This window comes from Anguilla rostrata, chromosome 9 (assembly GCF_018555375.3).
Source record: "Anguilla rostrata isolate EN2019 chromosome 9, ASM1855537v3, whole genome shotgun sequence".
NCBI classification, from domain to species: Eukaryota; Metazoa; Chordata; class Actinopteri; order Anguilliformes; family Anguillidae; genus Anguilla; species Anguilla rostrata.
In genome coordinates this window covers 3,894,893-3,915,255 of record NC_057941.1, presented here as the reverse complement: position 1 = coordinate 3,915,255, position 20,363 = coordinate 3,894,893, and the positions used below count along the sequence as shown (strand labels likewise).

The 20,363-nt window shown below is 45.7% G+C and overlaps 1 protein-coding gene across 2 annotated transcripts in view; it reads right to left on the bottom strand.

Annotated features, from left to right (window-relative positions):
• Nucleotides 1-1,509: 1,509 nt before the first annotated feature.
• gabra6b (gamma-aminobutyric acid type A receptor subunit alpha6b) overlaps nt 1,510-20,363 on the bottom strand; it is a 29,012-nt gene continuing 10,158 nt past the window's right edge. For both annotated transcript variants that reach the window (XM_064349856.1, XM_064349855.1), the window contains exons 8-10: nt 19,223-19,479; nt 15,766-16,031; nt 1,510-5,650 (exon numbers count right to left, since the gene is read on the bottom strand). In XM_064349856.1, coding sequence (XP_064205926.1) covers nt 5,638-5,650; nt 15,766-16,031; nt 19,223-19,479 — 536 coding nt within the window. In that variant the 3' untranslated portion in view covers nt 1,510-5,637. The remainder of the gene's footprint in view (nt 5,651-15,765; nt 16,032-19,222; nt 19,480-20,363) is intronic.

Here is a 20,363-nt window from a genome sequence, read left to right as displayed (position 1 = left end):
TAGAGCCGCCATCGTGAGCCAATCCCGTCGCTCGGCCTAAATGTGCTTCCTGAAGTCTACACAGCGGCGTAACTCAAATTAAGTCCCACTTCCAGTAGCAGCAGCAGCAGCAGTGGTCTCCTGTTTGGGGTTTTACATTATTAAAAAATCAATCCACGGCGACAGAAATAAGTAATATAGAATTATGCAACTGTACACATGAAGCTTAATGCCACGGAGTTGGACTGTACACAGGATATTTAAGCTTGCACTGCCAGCAATGAAGCTAAAGTGTGGACTCCCATTAACAAAGCAGTCAGATAAATAGGAAAATGTCTGGTTGCAACCCTGAAGTAATTAGTACAATTTATTCTAAAGAACGATTGTAGATAAACTTTATTTCAGTGGGTAGGAAGCAATCACATAAATATGCAAGATATATTTATTCAGGGTAACTAAACATTCATAAAAATCCTGGGCACAAGCAATATAAGGATGTGACATTACATTCATCAAACTTGTATAAATACAATATGTAATAAAAGCAAATCCGAATAGTAAAATATTTTTCTTTCATCAAACCGAGCATCAAGAGGGAATAATCTAGGGTTTAAAAAGAAACAAAGAAACACAAGCATCACAATATACAAGGTAAAATCAAATGTTTTGGAATGCTAGAAAAAAAACATCATGCCCAACATATGCATCAAAAAATCTACAGCTGTAAATACATATTACCTGATTGATACAAATATTAACATTAAGACACTCAATAAGGTCAGATCAGTTTGCACATGTCACATACTCATCAACCAGTAGGAGAGAGAAAAAAACGGAATTCCCCAACTGCACACATTTGTTAAATGTATATATAAGGTTGGGAGAAATAAAATTTATACACACTGGCCAATTTCGTCATGACAACCCTGTTGCAGTTTACATTTTATGAACCAGATGTTCTCCTGAAAGGTCTTAAAAGCGAAGAAACATTTTTGGGACGGTTATCATTTCTGCAACTAAAATAAACAACCTGCAGCTGCTATGTTACTCCCACTACACTACAAGTGCATAGAAAATACAGATTTACAAAAATGGTCCCTGTGCATCTCCTTGGTATGTACGTATTTTTTTTTCTTTTTACATTAAACATTACTGCACAACAGCAGAAACATTTGCATGTTCAACCTTTGGATACTGTTCAAGGTTTGGTTTCAGCTGACCTTCCTTAGCTGTTGCGTATGTTGGACTAATTCAAGATAATGTTGTGGGGGGGTGGAGTGGGGGGGGGTTTGCATTTGCATTCTCACCCACGGCAACAGGGCTGTTAACCCGGCTGGCCTTTTCTGAACACCATTCAACTGCCACATATTCCATCACGTCTGCACACGCAAATGAACAAGATTGTCTGCTAAGACGCGTGCTGTTACTTCCTGCTTTGGAGAAACCACGGCAACAAGGACTGCCGTGAATGATGCTGGTTAAAGGCTGTTCTGATGCACAGTGCGCGAAGCAAAGTTCTTTTTTTAAAAAAACCCCTTAATGCCCCACCACAGGTGCCGTAAGGGGTAGGGGAGGTGGGGGGGGGGGGGGTCAGGATGATTCCAAAAGCTCTGACTGACAGGGAGGGGTCCTCAAAAAAAATATTGGAAAATAGAATTTTATGCTTTGGTGGGGGCCAATGTGAGACCTTTTCATGGGGCCCCAAGTCCCTGGTGGGGCCCCTGCGTCCCACTATTGAGGACATGAAAACAGGACCGCGCCACTGTACCCTACAAAGAGGGGAAAAGGAAAGCAAATGACCTTCTTCAACACATAACAAACACGCTCACTCATTTCCGCTCACTCGGGCTCTGGGTCAACCTGCTATTGTCCAACATACCTGTGCGGCCTGCTCGGGTCAGATTTCTATGGCAACGCCCGAGGAGGAGCTGAACTACAGCTAAGGTGGGTCAGGTGAAAACACGAGATTAGAGTCGACGACTCACAAAAGGGAGCACGGAACGGCGTAGGAGAACGTTTTAATGGACAAGTCCTGAAACCAGAAGGCTTTGAGTTCAAAACAACAGGGTTTCTGCTGTTGAAGCCTCTGGAAAGAGGTGCATTAACCTGAATAACTCCAGTAAATATCCAACTGTATAAATACAGAACTTGTAAAAAACAATATCCAACTGTATTAATAGAGAAATTGTAAAAAAATAATGTAAACCATGCAGGTCACCCTGGTAATATTAATAATGATAATAACAACAATCATAACAATAAGGATGAACTGTGTGCTGCATATCTGCATATTTGCGTGGGTGTTGTTGGATTGTGCATTTCCTGACTGGCAACAGATAAATTATGGTGCTATGTATATATCAGGATATTAACAGAAAGCTTCTGATAATTAAATCATTTATGTCTCCTCATTCGATTGGAGCTGGAAAATAATGGTATGCAAATACAGTGTTAGGATTATTAACAGATGAATGAACGATGCACTGTGTTTACGTGAGGTGTTTTATGTGGTGTCAATAGCTGTCAAGTTTACTGAATAATTACACTAACATTGTTACACTGTTTTCACTCAAAACCAGACAGCGGTAATTACAAAAAAAAATAATTAAGTTTTTAAAAAAATAACAAAAGCAAATACAAAAAAAAAAAAAAAAAAAACAGGGTGCAAAGAAGCAATCATTACAGAAATACATATTTCTTCAGTGGCGCTCTGTTGCTTGGAAACCGTGCCAGACTGTAATGGCTGAGCCAGGCTCAGCGAGGAGGTCCAGGGCAAAAAAGGCTTCGCGATTCAAATTCGGGGGTTTCGTCTAAGCTGGGCTTTCCGCAAGCCCCAAAAATAAAGGCCTTTGACACTTCACATTTAATGCATAGAGGGGCTGCTGCCGGAGTCGTCTGTTCTTGCCTTTTGTGTGTTTTTTTTTGCACAGGATATGTTGATATGCTTTTCTTCACGTCTCAGTTCTACCTCGGTAACCACGACACTCAGTGTCGTGGTCTTTTGTGCTCTGTGTTTTGTTTATAGTCTTCTGTTAATATTGACTCCGGGTTGACCGGTTTTGTTAAGTTTTTTTTTTTTTTTTTTTTTTTAATTCAGTGAAACGGTGTCACCAGTCAGCTCCCTGGTTAGGAGGCTATTCTGAGATTACGGAAACCGTTTGAAGATCTAACTGAACGCGGATCACTAGATGAGATTTGGAGAATATCATTCTCTTAATACCTAAACACTTAGGGCAGCAGTACGGCACAGTGGCCTAGGAACCTGACTTACATGAATATTGCCTTTTCAAGCCCTATATCTGTGTCTAGTAAATACATGCAGATGCGGGGTGGGGGGGGTGGGGGGATAAATCAAAACACAGGAAATGTAAGTCACCCCGCATAAGCCAATTTGCATCACATACAGTTTTATAAAAGTAACAGTAAACAGATTATCTGCCTCTGCAGTCCAAATTGATTCAGAATTGATGAATTTCACACTACCCTTTCCTCCGACAGGCTTTCTGTGTAAATGCAAACCCACTGCGGACGCCCCCGGCTCCCACAGAGGCCACGGGCAACGCGTACAGGCCGAGGGCGCGCATCGCACAGACGCTAACAAAGGGCAAGCTCCAGAATACGAGAGATTGCTGTTAACCCTTTAAGGTGTGAGATCACAAGCGCGCGATCGGATTGTTCTTAACCGAACATTCCAAAGCTGATGTCACAATCACTGCTGGCAACTGGAAGGAATGGAGTTCTTGAACACTGGTGTGGAATTTTTCAAGGACAAAGAAATAATAATAAAAATTCTGGAAAACCCACTCGTCAAAGGGTTAAGGACAAACTGTACATAACAAAATGTTCAACATATCTCTAGATAGCTGAGCTGTTTTGTGGGCTGATCTGTGCTGCTGGGCTGACTGTTCTGGCGCCCGGCCTACTGCATGTGGAACGTTCTGGCTTGCTGCTCTGTGTCATGTCGGAGTGCTGGCAGTTCAAGGTAACTCTCGTGGGTGTAACTCTCACCCTTTAGATGTGTAGCCATTGCATGGCATAGTACACTTAGGCCATTACGTATGCGACAGTTCATCTCGAAATGACACAGTGCCTAAACTTCTCCATCCCCGTTTTCTTCCCAAGTGCTTCTTCCACAAAACCAACCCCCCCCCCCCGCACCCCCCTGCCCAAACCGCCCCAACCAAAGTTCACAAACCCCTCCAGCTTCGTCTCTCTCCTGGTTCAAGCCCACACCATGACACAACCTGGAGTCAGAGATGCATCACCCACCTACACAGTAATGCATACGTCTTCACTTGAACTGTCTATTTTACCAGCTGACACCTCAGACTGTAACCTGCCCAACCCATTTTCACTGAGAGCCATCATTTCCATTACCATTCATTCTGTCTTACTTATTACACTGGGCTGGCCAGTGGAGGATGGGCTCCCACTCAATAGCCAGGTTTTTTATTTTATTTTATTTTTTAACCTCACTTGCTCACTGCTTGGCAATCCAGGCCTGGTTTTTGCTCAAACTTCCTTTCCATTCTCTTTCGTAAAGTGTCTTTGTGACAGTGTCTCTGCAGAAAGTGCTATACAAATAAAACTGAATTGAATTTAATTGAACGTTGAACAGCAGAGCGCCTAAAAGCAAGATAATCATCTCAAAAAAAAAAAAAAATGCTGTGTATTAAAATGGCAGAACAGAGTGGTGTAGGCTGCCTGGCACAGCACAAATGCTCTTAAGAGTGTTACTGGAGTGCATTACAGACACTAAAGCACTCAAACCAGTGAATTATAGGTACATCACAGGAACATGTAAATGCAAATAACATAAATTCCATATATGATATAAAAGCGTCTGGTAAAGTTTTAGAGTATGGTGTTTAATGCAAGGCTCAGTTTGCTTGTGTGGGTGTATTTATGCGTGCTGATGTGCTGAAATAGACTGTACGAACCTTGCAGTAACAGTCGGCCTGTGCTTTTTTCTCCATTTTAAAAAATGGCTGCATCGCCGTGTGCCCGTCAGAAACGGACCATCCTGAAGTTGAAATGAGGAAGAAGAGGGGAAGAGGAAGATGAGACGAAGAACCCCTCAGGGGCAACGGTGAGTTCCTCCTCCTCACTTGGGGTTCCCCTCGAACGGGCGTGGCTGTCCAATCACGCGGGCCAAGAGGAGGGTTGTCCAATCATGTGGGCCGAGAGGAGGGCTGTCCAATCACGCGTGCCGGTATGAGGGCTGTCCAATCACGCGGGGCCGAGAGGAGGCAGCCCGAGGGTTTGCATTAGATGCTTCGCCGCTACTAAGGAAAAGGCCTTCATTCAAACAAAGAGGCGCGTGTGGGAATGGGCCTGAAAGAGAGGAACGGAAGCACTACGTGCTCTTTGTGTGCGTGTGTGTGTGTGTGTGTGAGAGAGAGTGTGCGTGCATGAGTGTGAGTGTATCCTGTGTGTGCATGTGTGTGTGCGTGCGTGCATGCGTGTGTGTGTGTGGGGGGGGAGGAGGATAATGGGGTGGTGAGGCTTTGAGTCTCCAATGGTAAAGGCCCCACCAACCCCCCCCCCAATCCAGAAAATAAAAAAACCAAAGGAGGAGAAACCCCCCCCGCTGCGCTTCATTGTCGCCCCCTGTTGGCCTGAGAACGTCCTTCCACAGGCGGGACCGGGAGGGGGGGCTCACTCCTTATCCCTAAAACACACAGAAAACAAAACATGAGCTACGGGCAGACCTCACACCCCAATACAGTCACACAGACCTCACACCCCAATACAGTCACACAGACACAGACCTCACACCCCAATAAAGGCACACAGACACAGACCTCACACCCCAATACGTCACACAGACACGACTCAACCCCAACAGTCCACGACACAGCCCACACCCAATACAGTCCACAGACACAGACCTCACACCTAATCAGTCACACGACCAGACCTCACACCAATACAGTCACACGACACAGACCTCACACCATACGTCACACGGACACAGACCCACACCATACAGTCCACAGACCCAACCCATACGTCACACAGACACAGTCCACACCCCATACAGGCACACAGAACGACCTCCACCCTAAACAGTCACACAGACACACTCACACCCCAATACAGTCACACAGACACAGACCTCACACCCCAATACAGCACACAGACCAGACCTCACACCCATACAGTCACACGACACAGACCTCACACCCCAATACAGTCACACAGACACAGACCACACCCCAATACAGTCACACGACACAGACTCACACCCCAATACAGTCACACAGACCTCACACCCCAATACAGTCACACAGACACAGACCTCACACCCCAATACAGTCACACAGACACAGACCTCACACCCCAATACAGTCACACAGACACAGACCTCACACCCCAATACAGTCACACAGACACAGACCTCACACCCCAATACAGGCACACAGAAACATACCTCACGCCCCAATACAGTCACACAGAAAACAAGACTAGACAGGGGTTATAAGCAGACCTCACAACACACTGAAGTCACACAGGCGTGGCGTGGGGGGGGGCTGTTTGACTCAGCAAACAAAGGAAAGCGAAGCCTTGCGCACCCCGAGCGTACGGAGGGAGGGGCTCGCATCAGCACACGAACGGGCCGGCGGGAATGGCGGGAACGGGGGGAAGGGTGCGAAACGGCGACGCCGGAGGTGTTCTCATTTCATTTCCTCCGAGCCTCGACGCGCGGGCCCGCCCATTCCAGCCGGACCCCGGCTCACGCGCTTCCCGGAAAAAACCTTGTAGAAGCGCTCCCACCTGTCTGTTTACGCGCTCGTTTATTTATTTATACATCCATCCATCCATCCATCCACGGCTCTTTCACACCTGCGGCTAACGTTCCGCGGGTGGGTTTCCGGGACGACGGACCGCGCGGGACGGCAGCCGCGACGGCGGTTAGCGTTAGCGCGGATGCACATTTTCGCCGTTACCCAAAGTGGTGCGCGTGCCGATTCTGCTGCGGCAGCACTCTCGCGCGCCGCCCAAATCACTCCCCGACTGCCTCTGCTATGGGGGAGGGCCTTACATACAGCCCTGCACACTCATATCGCCCTCTGCTATATTTACGGCAAGGACAGTTATGAGAATATGGCTCCCGATAGTTCCCCCCCCCCCCTTTTAAGACAGAAACAGTCTTGTCTGTTCACCTCTTTACCAGCTACACAGAAAAATAAAATAAAATCTGTTTACTGGATATCTGCTTGCAGAACCGCAAAACCAAATGCATACGTGTGGCTAAATGGATTACTTGAATCACAGCAGATTAAATATTAAATTCCCGCACACGCTGGTTTATTGCTTTTGGTCCCAGCGGCCTGAGGGTGTACATTTTTTTAGGTGCCTCCGGGGTTTTTGTAATGATAGCGGGAGCAAGGCCGCCGCCATCTTGAGTGACGCAGTCATCCTTTTGCGTTAAAAATGGGGTTCGGGGGGGGGTGATGATCTCCCCGATCTCCCCGAGGACCAAATAGCGCTCCTCAGTCTCTGACTCCGACTCTACTCTACTCCCCTTACTAACTCTCTCTCCACCCCCTTCTCTCCCGACTTTACTCTCCCCTTTCTTCACTACTTCTCCCCTTTACTCTCCCTTACTCTCCACTCGACTTTCTACTCTTCCCACTCTACTCTCCCTTACTCTTCCACCACTCTTCTTCCCCTCACTCTCCCCCTTTACTCTTCCACCGACTCTACTCTCCCCCTTTACTCTTCCACCGACTTTACTCTCCCCCTTTACTCTTCCACCGACTTTACTCTCCCCCTTCACTCTTCCCCTTTTCCACCGCAGACTGAGTGCTGTAAAGCAGTGCGCTGTAGTCAGAGTGTTACTCTCGTCAAACCATTCGCCGCAAAAAGACATCCTATCTGATAAATGTTTATTTTACCATCCGTTAGACAGCGCTAAGAAAGATAAGTCTAATTTATGAAGCATCGTTAATATTTGACAAGCCAAGTGTATCACCTTCTTTCCTTTCCTGAAGTGAGACTCCTCATTATTTCCTTGTGGCTGTGAACCAAACTTTCTAATGTACCTCAAACTACTCTGAAAAAAAGAGTTTAACAATACACGCCGGTGACTCACTTAATTCCCGTTGCCACATATAATGAGGACAATGTGTTACGTTTTTTTTTTTTTAACATTGCTGAATCTGCCACAAATGTATCCTTCCTGACTCCCACAAAAAATATGGAAATTATACATTCTCCTTGATTATATAGGAGAGCAAGGGATATATTAAGACACGGACTAATCGTCTCAGAAGGGGCTCTGTCAAAACACCGATTTATGCGTGGAGCTGCACTGAGAAACATACATTTAGGATTTCTTTTTTTTTCTTCTTCTTCTTCTTCTTCTTCTTCTTCTCCAGTTACAGTGTACTCCTCTATTTTCTGGTTGTGCGGCAGTAATTGAATGATCATTATACCGGAGACACGGGGAATGCCCAAAACGGAATCCAATATGACGTCTACTGGTTTTGATTTACGAGCGACGCGGAAAGCAGTTTCTCCAACGGCCGCACTTCAGCGGGCAATAAAGACCACGCTTATCGCCCACAGGAAGGTTCCAGAGACGCCCGCGGGCCGGGGGGGGGGGGGGGGGGGGGAGCTCAGTCTTCAAAAGCCTTTCTAGCGAATGTGCTTTCTTAATGTACGTCCCGGAAAGATCTATTCATTAAAAAGCCACCACTGGGCAGGTTGTGGCCGACATCACTTCCTCTGACACACACACATAGCCGGCAGAGGAGCCCTGTTCGTGCAGTTTCTGCCCCCGTGGTCACCTCCGAGGACAGGCTTTGTCTGAATCCCTTCGGTGGCAAGTTGAAAGAAATGTAGATCTTTTGGGGAGGGAGATGCTAATAATATACATATTTAGTGCTATCGGTTATGTGCCTTCCAAACATATTAATTTTTCCATAAATTAACAATAAACCCACATGGTTTGTATGTGTGTGTGTGTGTGTGTGTGTATGTGTGGGAGGGGGGGGTGGTTCAGCTGAAATAGTAATATCCACAGAAAGTGGTTTCCATGGAGTAAAATGGCTCCAAAAAAAGACATGATTAATGATGAAGAGCAGACTACAGTGGTGGTCATTGGTAAAACAGTCAATAAATATCAATAAATATCTTGCCCTGACCCCTGTTATTTATTTGTTGATCAGAATACAATTTTTTTGCGAGGCCAGTGATCCCCACAGAGCTCACCAGGGGATTCCTGCTTCTTGACAATATACAAATTTACCAATATATCAATATCACAATTTAACAGCATACCACACTGTTGATTTTGGCTATGCCTCCCATTGATTCATTCAGATTCTTCAGCTTCATGACACTTTCTTGGTCCTAATGTTGAGAGACAACTGCAGCAAAGAGTCCAAATGCAAATTCCACACCCAACTCTAGAATCAACTCTAGACAACTCTAACTCTAGTTGTTAGCTTAGCTTTCTTGTGCATGAACTAATGCCGCTACAACACACAGCTGGCCAAGAGACAGCTGAGCAGCCAACGGTCCAATTACTTTCGGTCCCCTAAAATAGGGAAATCATGTATACAAAGGACTGTAATTACTATGAGGTTCACCTGATATTGATGGAAACACCCTCAAATTAAATCCAACAGTTTGAATTCTAACTCTAACATATTCTGTGTTTCATTTCCAATCCAATTTGCTGCAGTACAGAGCCAAAACAACAAAAAAATTGCATCACTGTCCAAATATTTATGGACTGCACTATAAACAGTACATAAATCATAAACATATAAATGTGGGAAAAACCATCATAATTCAGGAACTATACTGTAGCATTCGGTCTGCCGGAGAGGTAGACTGGTCTCGGTTGTGCCGGCTGGTGGAGAGAGCACACGCACCTGGCTTGTGTTAACTAATCAGCCCAGGTGCTTAAAGGTGTGTTCCTGTCCACAGTTTGGGGCCAAGACCAATCCGCTTTCCCGAATGACCGGATGCTACATATACCTGTATAACATCATCTTACATGCTGCTAATCACACACACACAAAAAAAACAAGTCAGAAAACAAATTGAAAGCCAATACTTTCCAAAACAAAAGTAACAGTTGAAATACAATCAGGCCAGTTTATGGGACAAAAAAACACAATACATGACTACCATAGCATCACTGACATCATAAGGACACATTTCAGAGAGTTTCACAAAGCGGTTTATCAGACCTAGCCTCAGTGCAAAAGAGAGGCAAGACACCAGCTCTGCACTAATATACTGCACAGCCTGAGAGAGTCCACGTTTTTTTTCCCCCCCACCTACCAGCAGCGATCCCTAAACGCGTTCTTTATTTATTTACTTATTTATTTATTAATTTATTTATAATCTCCATTGTGTTTCCGCCCCCGGGTGCACTTCGCCACGTCTGCGGCGACTCGGTTGGCTACGGTCTGCGCTAATTAATAGCAACGGTTAGCGGAATGTCGGAGGTGCGCTGCCCGCTTGACAGCGCGCATCACTCTAATGTAATTTGATTTCTCTTACGGGACCCAGAGGCTGTTGCGTTTAGCCTCCGCGAGCGAAACGCAACTTATCAGCGGAACGGGGGCCGCACGTGGGTTAATGCCTTGTGTCTAGACACTTGCAACGGCTTAAGAGAGAGACGAGAGGCTTTCCTGGATAATTCTTTTTGCACGCGCACACACACGCACACGCACGCAAGCACACGTACGCACGCGCGCACGCACACACACAAACCAAAAACGATGTTTTAATTAAGAGATAATGAAAAACAAAAACTCATTCCGCAAGAGGAAGGAAAAAAGCAGGACTCCACTAAAGCAGACTCATGCATTATTAATTATTAATTATGATTAATTATCAAAACTCACAGGCCATCGCATTTACCTTTCAGTGCAATTAGATATTCATCAGAATGTACAACATCGTAGTAATAATAGTAAAAATAATAATTATTATTATTTATATAGCACATCTCAGAATCATTGCATCAAAGAAATATAGAAACTAACCCGATAGTTAACAACAGCATTCTATTTGGGGTTTTTAATTTGGAGGGCAGTTGCTCATTCACATAATGGGAGGCCATGTTTCAGGTATACGTCTGTCTGAACATTGCAACAATTTTCATGTCTGCCAGCAATCGTTCAGAGGTACACTGTGTACTAATGTAACTTGTCTGTGATTATCTCTTCTAGTTTCTTTTACAGAGCATTCATTACTAGGAAGAAACAAGACACGTAATTTGTGAATTTTGAGCACATATACCAGCCAAAGAAATCTACTCTCAATTCCTGCAAAATAATCTATTTTGATTGTTAATTTTAAAAATATAAGCTGCCTGCCTTCGACCTTTTGTCTCCAGCCTGTTTGATTTTTCAGATGTGCTCATTCTCAGTGTCTGGAACAAGGTAATTTGGGCAACATAAGGTATGTGCACAGCATTTAGTCTGGAGATTCTCATTGCTGATGAAAATAAATATATTTTGTGAATTAAGCTTTTCTCCGGTACCTATTCTTGCATGCGCCGTTCAAAGCATGGGTTGTCACTGGACCTATTTATCACTTCAAGATAAAATGTTATTTTTTATGATGATTAAACAGCTTTTTTTTTTTTTTTACTGAATCAGAAGTACCATTTTAATAATTTGACCTGAACACAGAGAAGGTTACCGAATGTGAGACAAAAGTGTGCGCTGAAGTTTGGCGATAGCTGAGATATCCCCCAGGCTTGCGATGAACGTGAGATCGCCTCTGTCATTGTCATCATGAAGTCATTTGAGGCCTGAAGGGGTGTAGAAACGTAAGGTCCGTTCATTCGGTCATTATTGTACGCTCAAGGCATGGTTGCTCTTGTTCAAGTCCTCTATAGCTGGGTTCCTCTCGAGAGTTCTTCCCATTGGTGAATTTTTTCTCGCCACCTTTTGAGGGTTTTATCCCCACTGGGAGTTTTTTTTTTTTTCATCTCATGTACTTGCTATTTGGGTCAGGCCTGGTGTTTGCTCTGTTTGCTCTGTCTCTTGCCTCGCTACAAAGCGTCTTTGTGACAGTTCCCTGTGAAAAAAGCGCTATACAAATAAAATTGAATTCCACTGAATCATTGCTCATGTGATTTTGTGGTGTAACATCGTTTAGCTAACAATCGAAATCGATGCCTGGCTAGCTTGTAACGATCAATGATACACTGCACCAATCCTAGAGGCAGGATTTTTCCCTCATCTATCTTTAAGGACTGATTCTGGTTCAACACTATGAAGTTGCTGCCTTTGGAAAAAATAAATAAATAAACAGCAAGCAAGCAACTTCCTGGAACAGTAAGTTTATTCATAAGGAAAACTTTTCTAGTTGGAAACTTAGAGAATTTGTATTCCTGTTTCCATTTAAAATATATAATAATAATAATAATAATAATAATAATAATAATAATCAGCACGACTGGCAGAATGGTGAAGATGAAGAAGACTGATAAATGAAGAACTGAAGACAAATTAATCTGCTTTTCAAATTTTTCAATCATGCCAACACGCACACACTCACACACAGTATCTGCTTGTACACTATTCAGCCAAACTAAATGCCAGAGGTCCGCAATCCTACAATTCCCACAATTCCCATGGACATTGATGAAGAAATTTACACGGGTTTGACTTATTTCCGTCTGCCCCACCCCATTCATCAATTCATCTCACACCACGTGAGAAGTCCTTTCTCTTCATTATCCTTTCTCAGTTCCTTTAATGCTTTGTTGACTGGGTGAGTGAGAGAGAGAGAGAGATTGTGTGTGAGAGAGAGAGACAGTGTGTGTGTGTGTGACAGAGATGGAGAGAGAGGGAGAAAGAGGGAGAAAGAGAGGGAGAGAGAGGGGGAGAGAGAGAGAGAGGGGGAGAGAAAGAGAGGAAGAGAGAGAGAGAGGGAGAGAGAGGGGGAGAGAGGGAGAGGGAGAAAGAGGGGGAGAGAGAGAGAGGGAGAAAGAGAAAGGAGGAAGAGAGAGAGCGGGAGAGAGAAGAGAGAGAGAGGAGGGAAGAGGGAGATAGAGGAGGGAGAGAGAGAGAGGAGAGAGAGTGAAGAGAGAGAAAGAGAGGAAGAGAGAGTTGAGAGAGGGGAGAGAGAAAGAGAGAGAGAGAGAGAGGAAAAGAGGGAGAGAGAGGAAGAGAGAGAGAGAGAGAGAGGGAGAGAGGGAGAGAGAGAGCCCCAGCTTTCCCTGTCAGCGGCGGCGTGCTGGAGATCAATGGCGTCAGAGGCCAGAGGGGAAATGAGCTAAAAGCATCGTTGGGTTACGCGTGCTTCGGCCCTGTCATGCATTAGAATGCTAGCACACGCAGTGTTCTGTGGGCTGGGGATGCATTCTTATAAGGGGGGGGGGGGGGGGGAAATCACTGCATTGCAGGAGGCTAACAGGGCAGGCTGCTCTTCCTGTGAGATCACACCTCACCTGGAATTGCAAGAATGCTACATGATCACGCTGGGCTATTCGAATGCTTCGGCTACCCAGTGCTAATGAGATGGAGGTGCGTGTGTGTCTGTGTGTGTGTGTGTGTCCTGTGTGTGTGTTTCATTGTGAGTCTGCGTGAGTCTGTGAGTGTGTGTGTGTATGTGAACAAACCCTTGGCATAAAAACAAAGAAAGAAAAAACATTTCTAGGCTAAAAAAATAATATGTATATTTTCAATTAACCTCAAATAAAGGATCAAACAGTCACTGTCTTTGGGTCATGTTTCAACAGTTCTTCATTAGCCGCCCAAGAACCAGTATGTGCTTTCCTAACCAAGCTGCAGTCAGGAAGAGCACGGTGATATTAACAAAGTCAGAAGGGCTCCTGATGTGTGACATCTTCTCGAGCAACGCATCTCAAGTGCTGTCCTACAAGAGGGCTAAGGCGCTTCCTCTTGGCTCAAACTCTACAATCTGTTTTCCAACGTTAAACCAACTTTTTCTTTTTAAACCAAAAAAGTTGCCAATCACGGTGGAGCGGTGGTGTATTGGTTAGCACTGTTGCCTCACGGCAAGAAGGTCCTTGGTTTAAATCCTGGGGCCTTCCTGCGTGGAGTTTGCACGTTCTCCTTGTGTCCGTGTGGGTTTCCTCCCACAGTCCAAAGACATGCAGGCCAGTTTAACTGGTCTAAATTAGAGACTAAATTGCCCCTACATATGAGTGTGTGAGTAATAGTGGTGTGCGTACCCTGCGATGGACTGGCGGACAGTCCAGAGTGTATTCCTTCCTCTCGCCCAATGCATGCTGGGATAGGCTCCAGCACCTCTCGCAACCCTAACCATGAAGAGGCGAGTATAATGGATGAAGGATCACGAAATCACGAAACTTACTTTCTCTGTGCAGTTTGAAGACGGTCCAAGACCGATGTCAACATAACATAAGAACATAATCGTGGTTTTCTTTTTATTGTTCTTCAGTGTTCCCATCACATCCCACTCATTCTGAGCATTAACACTCAAACTGCCAGCGGCGTTTTGACCATGTTAACCCCACCTTTACTCTTTTATAGATCAGATGACTGCAATGAGAATGTACTCAAAAATAATTTCTCTTCAAACATTTATAAATCTTGAACATGCAAACCACTTTTTATTAAAAATGTTTTAACGTTAGTCAATAATATTTTAATATACTTTTTGTACTAACATAAAAAAAACCTCACATAATAATTGAGGTAAACAAGTCTAATATTTCACAGAAGCACTCTCGATAAAAATTGGCAGTCACGGTCCCAGCGACAACAAAAAAAAGGTAAACTCACGTTACCTGAAATCACCACGACTGCTCTTTCTCACCGCTGCACACTGCGCCTCTTTAATCAAATTTAATGAGCGTAATCTGGGATCTTTCTCCTCGACTGCTGCTACCCAGCATCACAATGACTTCTTTTCATTTAATCACACAGTCTTTGCGTGCTTTGGCGTGGGACTGGGGCTGTGTGGCACTGTGTTTAATGAGCTGGATTTATGGGGTGTGAACCAGGGGTTGCAGGTTCTAATCTCTCTCCTGCTGGACCCTTGAGGAAGGCACTGAAAGTGAACCGCTTGGGTAAATGCGCAACACACGGTGATTGCATGTAAGCTGTAAGCAACGCAAGTCATGCGAAAAAAGGAAAGTAAACTTGATTACAAAAAAGTATCACAACAACACACTTAAGGGAGGTGAATGCCGACAATGAGGCGAACAGGTATCACTTGGTGTGTGAAGAACGGACACAGGTACAGCTGTTTTTACAATCTAAGCCAGGTGTGTCCAACCTTATCCAAAAAGGGCCGGAGTGGGTGTAGGATTTTTGTTTTAGCTCAACCCCTGATTCTACTTCTCAAGGTCTTGACTGAAGACCATGATTGATTAGCTAATTAGTAGAATCAGGTGTCCATAGCGCTGGGCTAAAACAAAAACCCTCACCCACTCCCTTTCCGGATAAGACCGGACACCCCTGATCGACACACAGGCACGTCCCGCACATACAGGTATGTCCCGCAGGTACAGGTACGTCCCGCAGGTACAGGTACGTCCCGCAGGTACAGGTACGTCCCGCAGGTACAGGTATGTCCCACAGATACAGGTACGTCCCACATGTACAGGTACTTCCCACAGGTACAGGTACATCCTACACATACTGGTACATCCACATGTACAGGTACGTCCCACATGTACAGGTACGTCCCACAGGTACAGGTATATCCCACATGTACAGGTACGTCCCACAGGTGCAGGTACGTCCCACAGGTACGTCGTTCCTTTGAGCACACACACACACACACACACACACACACACGGGGCCGGCCTACCTGGAGAGCTCCATGGTGTCCTTGGTGAGGTAGACGATCCAGTAGACCAGGTTGAACGCGCCGAAGGACAGGGGGAACAGGATGCGGGCGTACTTGTCGATGATGCTGGTGCCCGTCAGCAGGTTGTTGGCGGGCACCGCCGAGCCCTGCAGGAGGAACGCGGGCACCTGCTGCGGCGGGTACTGCTCGGCGGGCGAGTCCGCGGGCACGGGCGCGGGCGCGGCGCTCGCCCTCTTCTTCAGGTTGCTGTTGGCGTCCGATTGGGGCTACGGGGAGCAGACGGGCACGTTAAATTCCCGCTAACGCTTTTTGTTTTTTTTGTCCGCGTATTATTTTGGGTGTACGGCACAGAGCTGTTGCTGTTTTTTTTTTTTTGTCTTTCCTTTCTTTCCTTCTTTCTCCTACTACTGCTAATCTGCATGATCTGTCGGCAAACAAATAAACACAGACTTCTCTGCACTCCATTTTAGAGACTCGGTGATTCACAGTATTTTGTGACAGAATGCGGAAAGGGTACTAAAACGCACCCCCCCGTGATCTAACAAGCTCGATTACCAGGTTCGGCCGTGGGAGCGAGCTAATAAACTAGCCTCTGCGCTGCAGGAGGCCTTGTTATTTTTGCCGTTAAAACCGGCTCACAATTATTATCAGAGAAGCCTTTAAAAAAAAAAAAAAGGCTTTCCACATTTTACTACATTCAACAGCGAGCGGCCTTTCTTCTTCAGTAAACTCCGCTCCGTGTCAAACGAGCAGCTTCTGTCGTGGGTGGAGAGATGGAGACGGACGGAACGAGCTGCGGTTTTCCCGCTGGAATCGAAGAAGCCAGAGCATTATCGTATGGTTAACGTTTATTTTTAGTTTAGCAGTAAGCACGGCTCCAGTGTTGGCCGCCTCCAAAATGTAATAAATAAATAAATAAATAAATAAATAAATAAATAATATAAAATAAAGAATTTATGCAGAGCTCAACCCACCAGCGTGCAGAACTCGAGCTCACGCCAGAAGGCATTTCCTGCCAAAAAATAAAAATTAAATAATAAAAATAAATAAATAAATAAATAACTAAATAAAAGAATTCAAAATTATAACTATTTTAGCTTCGCCGCCAGAGAAACTGACGCCCAGCGCGGGCTCCGGGGAGAGAGGATTCCTCCAGGCTTTCCTCCGCCCGCCAACCCCGCCAACCCCGCCATCGACCGGCTCACACCGCCGCAGGATGCGCTTTTTTTTTCCCCGCGAGAACGTCCGGTCCGCGGCGAAGAAACTTCGCCTTTTTTTCCGACACCGTTCCGTACGTGTGCGCGGGCGGGCGGGGGGGGGGAGGGGGGGGGTTTGGGGGGAATGGACCAGCACTGACCCCCCGGGGAACCGCGTCCAACTTCTGAGATGCTTACACAAGCATTCCAAGCCATTTCCCCTATTTTTTTTTTTTTAATATATATTTTTATCATTATTTTTTTTTTTTTTTGCAGGGCAGGGAATGAAATTCTGAAATTCCCATTATTACTATTATTATTTATGGGCTTATTTTGTTTTTTTCTTGCACACTATATGTGGACACAATCGAGTAAGGGACACATTACTGCATTTACAGTACCTTTTTATTTGCTACCTAATACACAGGAAATGGGGAAAATGCTATTCTGGAACGCACTACCACTTAAAATGAACTACGATTAATCACGGTCCAAAGGCAACGCTAACATACGCACGAGGCAGATTGTTATTTATAATTAATGGCTGCTCATTTCGGTCTTATTTAAACAATTCAATCAGATCAATGTCACGACAATCTCCTTCCCCCGTTAAAGGTAATGTGAACAGGTTTTCTTTTTCTTTTTATATATTTTTTTGTGGCGTGGGAGTGGGTGGGGGGTGAATGACTTCCATGACAGACCAGGTTAAAGCTGGTAATGTTAGCTGTGGAGCACGGCGCACCCCCCCCCCCCACCCCCCCACCCCCGTTGCGGAGTGAGATTCCGCTGTGAAAACTCGCTGTTTTTTTTTCCGCCTTCACGCCGCTGCTATTTTTAAAATGACAACAGCCGCGGGTTCACGTGGGAATCGTCCCAGAAGGCTCGGCGCATAGCTACGCACTCCGCTCCCCGCGCCGCGCTAACACACTCTTTACCGCCATCAGCACGGAGGAGAAACTTGTTACCATGGAAATGAAGTAACTGTACAGAGCTGCTTCTTATTCATGACTGCAGTGGGAGATTGTTTGGTGAAAAGAAAAAGGCCTCAGCCCCCCCCCCCCCCCCCCCGTCCCTTCTGGATTTGCGTGAGCGAAATATGTTGGGTTCCACTAGCAGGCCCCGCTGATCTCTCCCCTAGCGAACACACAGAAACGTGTGAAGAACGTTTGTCTCGCGTAATCCGAACAGGTGAGTGATGCATGAAAAAGGGACCGTTAAGAAAGAGGTCTGCGTTTTAGCCTTTAGCATTCGCAGGGTAATTTTATATTTTTTGTCTCCAAGCAACTCCCGCCTCGGTTACGTAACTCACCCGTTTGCGGGCTGCATAAAACAGGGTTGTGTTAGCTCTCTGATACACGGGAAGAAAAGATGGTAAACGATGCAAATCGTTCCTTTTACGTAATACACTGCCTCTTTTTTTTTACCTTGTCGTGATGCGCTTACATTATTCATATCTCCTAGTCACTTCCCGCTCTTCACAAAACACGTGACCGAGAGGCTGTAATATAAATTAGTGTTTCTTCTTCTCCAGTTGTTCTCTCGCTCCTTCCCTTTGTCTCCTAACCCGCTGCTCCTGCACGTAACCGCATCCCTCACACGGCCCGCCTGACCTCCCCCACAGCCCGCCTGACCCACCCACCCCCCCGCCAAACTGCCCGGTTTATTTAAATTCCCTCCGTTATATAATCCACCGCTGGCTAGCGCAACGTTAGCGCAACTTCGCTCGGCAAAACCACTGCCTGTCCGCTCTCGTCTGACATGTCAGTCCAGTTATCGGAGGGAGCGGAAGTTGGGCGGAAGTGTAGCACAATGGGTTAGGGAACTGGGCCTAAAGGTTGCAGGCTCGATTCCCAGGTAGAACAATGCCTTTGTACACTTCAGTAAGGTACTTAGACTAAATTGCTTCAGTATGCATAACCATAAGGTGCCCAGAAATAGTGCATAAAAAGTTCTGTAATTTTCTACATGGTGAAACTAAAATGTACTAAAAATTATCTTTAAATACAAGCTTAGAATCTGCACTCTAACCACACGTGAACTGTCTGCTTACAAGTCTACAGTCGTCGAGTACAGAGCCAAATCAAGAAAAACAAAACGTTGTGTCCCAAACATTATCGACTGCATTGCATTACCCAGCTGTATAAATGAATATGTAAAAATGCAAATGCTGTGTTTAAATCGATCTGGATAAGAGCGTCTGCTGAACACCTGTACGGTAACGGTGGGTGTGGGGGGGGGTTATGGGGTTTGGGGAGCGTTACCGTGACGACCTGCTCCTCCTCGTTGGCTGCGGCGGCGGCCTCCATCGCGGCGGCTTTCTGGGCGGCGGCCTTGCGCAGCGCCCGGTTGGCCTGCAGCGTGGAGAAGTAGTTGACGGCGGCGAACTCGATGAGGGCGGAGAAGACGAAGGCGAAGCAGACGGCGATGAACCAGTCCATGGCCGTGGCGTAGGAGACCTTGGGCAGCGAGTGCCTGGCACTTATGCTAAGGGTAGTCATGGTGAGGACCGTAGTGATACCTGGGAAAATGCCGGAGAAGGGTAGTTTAGGCACGGAGAGTGGTGTGGAAAAGGGCATCAGGGACCAAGGGAAGGCTTTCACTCTAATCCACACGGAACGGTGTCCTTAACCCTTTGAAGAAGGGCTTTTTTGGAGTTTTTTTTTCTTTCTTTCTTTTCAAAATTCTAAGTCAGTGTTCTAGAACTCCACTGCTCTCAGTTACCAGCAGCGATTGTGACATCGGCATCAGAATGTTCAGCTAGGAATGTTCAGTGAAGAACATTCTAATCACATATTTGTGATCGTACACCAGTTAACAGGGTACAAACAACCATGGGCTGCTTTTTTTTCTTTTTTTTTTTACTCCTTTATGTCTTAATTTTTTCAGCATGACTCAACTGAGGTTTTGACGTTGCTGAACAAAATGTTGCTCAAAGTTAAGCACAGAGCTACACGGTGATTACAGTGACCTCCTCCCTCGTCCCCCCCCCGACAGTCGCACTGGAATAACTGACCCATCATTTCCTCGCTTACTGGCTGTCAGAGGCGATAACTCCCCACAGAAAGCCCCCATTGAAGGCCCGCGTCAGCGCTACCGCACAGCGCATAATCTGAACACACATGAACTTGCGTGCAAAGGAACGGATTAAGGGGAAGCAATTCACTGTCGGTTCAGGCCAGTCCCTCTTCCATAAGATAAAGATAATCCCTGCATGTGCGGGAGCATTCCACAGCGCGACAGGACTCGAACTGGCACGGGTTTCAAAGGGGACTTTCGGCGCATAAATTAAATTCATCAAATCATTACAATCACACAATCATTTTCACAATCGTGTTTCGCTGAATGTGAACTGAAAGTATAATTAAATTTAGGGGTTATATGGGGTTTGGGGTTTTTGGTGTG